Here is a 5,173-nt window from a genome sequence, read left to right as displayed (position 1 = left end):
ACATTGCGAATTCAATTAAAAGTTTAAGGCGAATTAAATTAACATGAGCAAAAGCACACTGCCACCTATTCACCTCTTTGTCGCAGTTAAATGGCGCTTGAAAGTCTGCTTACGTCCTACAACGAAAATCTGAGGCAGTAATTTATAATTAGGTAAATTAGAAGAACAATGCCCTGTAACAAGTTGTTAATCTGCTCCAAGGTATATATTTCATTTGTTCCATGAAGCCAAGTAAATTTGTAGAAACAATGACACTTTTATGAAGCTTATAAATTGCACTGCTGCAAGGATTCAGCTCGCTAACCTAACCTCATACAAATCCTGTAGCCTTTTACAAAAATGTACCAGTTATTATAAAGTTTCAAAATAAAAACTAAGCAGGTACAGTGGTAATTCTCCTTCACACTGTCGTCTCATATTTTAAAATAATGCTGAAGACAGAAGAACTTTCACTAAAAGTTTTAATCAAAAAATCGGTTGTCTGTAAAGTCGGTTTACTGACGATAGTTGAACGTGACAACGTCATAAGAAAATACTGATGGAATGGTTTCATTTTTCAAAAGAAAATTTTAATTTTATTTGTTTGATAGATATTTTGTATGGATATAGAGAAGGAGGTAAATGGAAATGTATTATTGTATAGCAGCTGTCCACGCGGACGCATCGCTCACTCAAGTAGGAGAGAGACAGATGTCGAACGCTGCCGAACGCGGAGGCCGATTGTGCCTCTTTGTCGCTCGTTCCGCGCTCTCGCTTGCACTTCAAGCCTTAAATGGAACGCCTCAGAGCGAGGTAACGCCGCATGAGTCATGTTTTTTCGTGCGTGCAGCCGGCTCCANCTTAAATGGAACGCCTCAGAGCGAGGTAACGACGCATGAGTCATGTTTTTTCCGTGCGTGCAGCCGGCTCCACCGAATTATAAAACGTTGTCACGTCAAAAACGCCTGACGACTGTTAAAATTATAGCATCATTTTCGATGTCCTTAAATATTTATAGTTACTGCGAGAAAGCCATTGAGTCTACTTGTTCAACTGACTGACATATTTATTGTACCTGCCCGTGTGTTGTCTTGCCTTTACGTTGCACAAGGCCAGTTAGACTCATGCCGTCCTACGCTGCCGACCAGAATAGGTCTCGTACAGCGCATGACGTCATTTCGAGTACAGACACAACGCGAGATTACTGAAAGAAAATAACTTTCATACTATTCTGTTCTGTACGAACGACGGTAAATGACGTAGACGGTCGTTATGCCTTTATTACAATTATAATTAATAATAAACTTTTGAACGCAGTTTCAGAACTAGACGGAAGTAAAAATTCATCCTATAATTTTAAATGATTTGTTTTTTTAATTATGTTATAAGTTATAATCCAATGAGTAGAGAAAACCTTGCTGAAGGTAGAGTAAGGATGCATCCAAAAGTAGTTGGGTTGTTTTAAAACAGTAGCATAGTATTAAGATACAGCACAAAATAATAGCCTTTAGCTCACTTCCATGTCATCATCATAAGGTCGTCAGTCCTAAGACTAGTTAGACACACACCTCTGCTCTTTCCTATCCTGAACTAATCTTCGCATTTCCCTAAAACTAGAACAATCTACATCCCTAATTATTTGCGAACAGTAATCTAATCTAGGTGTACCTCTACCCCTCCTAACTCCCGTTTCTGTTTCTATTATCTCCCTGACTGAACCTTCTTGTCTGAGTTGTCCTTCCAACCTATCTCGCCTATTTCTTATTAACATCCATAGTCCTCTGTTCTCCTATTCTTTCTAATATCTCTTCTTTTCTAATCATTTCCATTCACGGTATCCTCATCACTCGTCGGTAACACCACATTTCCAATGCTTTTAACCTTTTCTTTTCCGTCCATGTTTCGCGCCCACCGTCCATCTTTCGCATCCGTATAGCGCCCCGCTCCAAACATACACCTTTAACAACCTTCTTTGAATTTCTAAATTAACCATTCGCGAGCATAAAAGTGACTTATATACTTACGCTATTAGATAGTGTACAATTTAGCACGAAGATGTATTTTTAATCATTCTATAAGGTACTTAAGGATATTTGTATTTCATTTTGTTGTTTCAGAGTAATTTAACTCATCTAGGCCGGAACACGTTTGTTCCTGGTATAGGAATGGGCATTGCCAAGTGTCCCTACGATCCGACCGACAATTCGACCGCCGTTTGGGTCGAAAAAGGAAACCCGGGCGATTTACCAGGACTTTATTCAGGAACAAATGCCGAATTCACTAAAGCTGACACTGTTATTTTCCGAACCGATTTGCACAATCTCACCACCGGGAAAAGAGAGTATAGCTTCAAGAGGACCCTTAAGTATGACTCCATATGGCTCGACAGTAAGTTAAACTATGTTTCGATACCTAATTTTTTGTTTTTTTAAGTGTGTTCTTCCTTAACACTCGTTGATGTTTAATACTAAATTGTCATAATGCTTTTCCAGAGAGTAACAAAAACTACATTAGCGTTGAAATGATCATAGAGTTAAGCACGAGTATGAACAAATTTGACGGTAACAAGTTTGGGCAATAGGGAAGGGAGATTACGTTTATAGGCAGGCAGACAGCCCAATAGGAACAGAGTGGAGGTACAGAGAGTGAAACTACCTAATTTCTTTTAATTAAGTCATCGATATGGTGCTCAGGAATTTTCAGAAATGTAGACCTACATGTACATAATTAAATTCCCGAATGATAGGCACATGCTTTAAAACAAATGGGTTGAAGGTTATGGATAAGTGATTCTCATTATTTACTTTCAAAGAGAAGATCAATTGGCAATCTTGGATAAGATCTTTACCTCTAGGTAATTTGAAACACAAGTAATATTTTTTATTGAGAATGCATTTATTCTTTGACCTAAACAATGGAGAGTGAGGAAAAATTGTTAATCGGATATCTGATCTGCCCTTAATTTGCTCATATCTCAAGTGACATTCTTTTGCAATAATTTTTGTTTTCTTCACCTTTGTCCGTCACCCCTTTTATTCTAATTCACATCTTCGCCCTACAGAAATTCAATTAAGTGTATAGAAATTATCATTTCTATAAATTTCTTATTACTTACTAAATCGAGGACGTATTCAAAAAAAAAGGGCTCATGATTTGTCCGCCTGCTTGAAAGTCAACCCCTCGGCCTATTTTATCTGAACGTATTACCGTAAAATTTATTCATATCCTGCTTGGCGTTGACATTGAAATCTCGTGTCCAACTCCGACTAGAATGATTCAAAAGGAAACACTTTTATTGTGCTTAAAACTCCCAGTTTTTAAATTATTATTATAATAAAATTAATGATAAATATGAATCTCAAAATTACCAATTTTGGATCGCGATATCGAACTTATTAGTTCTCATCAGAACATTAAATTAGTTTGCTTTTGGTGCTTAGAAGCTTAGATTTAGTTTTAGAAGCAGTTACCATCATAAGGATCCCCTCAAGCATATGAAAGACTTTACATTTCAGCAATAGATGCCACTAGATGCTGATATATTGTCAATAACTTCATTTTATTCAATTTACGTTTACGGAGGAACTTTATTTGGCCAATAATGTTTCAAAACTACTTATGGTATAACGATGACAAATAATAAATTCGAAGATTCAATCAATCTCTAACCTACAACTACGTTATTTATCACATTACGTATTTAAAAGCTTCCTATTTTTGTACAAAAGATTTTTTTTGAACCAGCCAAAAGGTCGTTGTTTTTTATTTGACTAATCTTAATTAGAGTAGCCAATACTCTGATGGCATATTTATGAGTGAAAAGATTTTATGACTTCAGGAATATTTCTTTGAAAATAAACGAAAAAACTAGCTGGTAACAGATAATTTCGATGACGTCCTAACACTACGAACTGAGCTTTCGAAACTATTTCCGTCAACTAAAAACCATAAAACTCCATTATCGCTCGAAGTGCTCAAACTTTTATCCTCTACTATCAATTGTAATTTCCTTTCCGACAGTAAAGAAAATGTTTTCTGAAAGAGATGAAGCTGGCGTACATACTTAACATACATTAAAAATTATAAAAATAAATCAGCATTGTCTCTCTTCACGAATTCAAAAATATTGACCTAATAAAACAATAATAAAGTAAGTATAAAATCGACTATCTTTAATGGCTTATGTGAACAATAAGAAAAAAGGTAGAAGGAAATCGGCCAAGATTTTCAGGTATTTGTTCTTTTATTTACTCTACAAATATAGGTACGTATATTTTTGTTTAAAAGTACAGGTGTTGATAAAAAATTTTGTTTAATTTTATAACTATACAATAAGGGACTGTTATTTGTGGAGTCCAGTAACTTTCATTTGGGACTTGGGCTTCTTGGATACGCCGGCGACGAGCTTCCGCGTCAAAGCAATCGCTTTAGCTGGATTTAGTTCCTTCGGACAACAATTTGTACAATTTAAAATACTATGGCATCTGAAGACCGAATGTGCGTCTTTTAACTTTTTCAATCTTTCTTTAGCAAAATCGTCCCTGCTATCGATAATCCACCTGTAGGATTGCATGATCGCGGCTGGTCCCAAAAACTTGTCCGAATTCCACCAATAACTCGGGCATGATGTCGAACAACATGCACACAATATGCACTCGTAAAGACCATCCAGTTTGTCTCGATCCTTTATGCTCTGTAAGAATTGCTCTTTCCCGAGGGTGACTGGTTTTTTTTGTTTAAGCCATGGTTCTATACTATTGTATTGCCTACAAAAATAAGTAAAACAATTAGCTTTTCCTTATTTAATAAAATTCAAACCCAAATAATGTTGTGAGAAATCAACCAAATGCAATGCATCATTAAATTCTTCACTACAACCTGCACATTCGGATTTCCTATTAAATAAATGAAACTGGAAAATTGTTAAATACACCAGTAATGCTGTCCCTCCGGACTACGCCGGAAGGTAGGGCGGAAGGCCCTTTTCAGCTTGCTTTCAGGAATCGTGAGAATAGGTGGGTCGAGGTTCAGGTGAGAAAGATGAGACGGGCGAAATGAAGACAGAAGAAAATGAAAGATTATCTGTAGAATATTACTGCCTCAGCATTTGCCTAAGTGATCCAAGGAAACCACAGAAAAACTTGGACCAAGGCAGACGGACCCGGAATCGAACCGGCGTCCTCCCGAATGCTAA

The 5,173-nt window shown here is 36.7% G+C and overlaps 1 protein-coding gene across 1 annotated transcript; it reads right to left on the bottom strand.

The window, feature by feature from the left end:
- Positions 1–4,222: 4,222 nt before the first annotated feature.
- On the bottom strand, positions 4,223–4,770 carry LOC112906072 (succinate dehydrogenase [ubiquinone] iron-sulfur subunit, mitochondrial-like; the record flags this gene model as incomplete). The annotated part of the gene is made up of 1 exon (XM_025979695.1): positions 4,223–4,770. A coding segment is annotated over one exon (449 nt), but the record flags the coding sequence as incomplete, so codon positions are not given.
- Between the last annotated feature and the right edge of the window lie 403 nt (positions 4,771–5,173).

This window comes from Agrilus planipennis, unplaced genomic scaffold (assembly GCF_000699045.2).
Source record: "Agrilus planipennis isolate EAB-ADULT unplaced genomic scaffold, Apla_2.0 scaffold1759, whole genome shotgun sequence".
Taxonomy (NCBI): Eukaryota; Metazoa; Arthropoda; class Insecta; order Coleoptera; family Buprestidae; genus Agrilus; species Agrilus planipennis.
The sequence above is the reverse complement of the archived record's forward strand: the minus strand, read 5'-3'. Positions and strand labels throughout refer to the sequence as shown.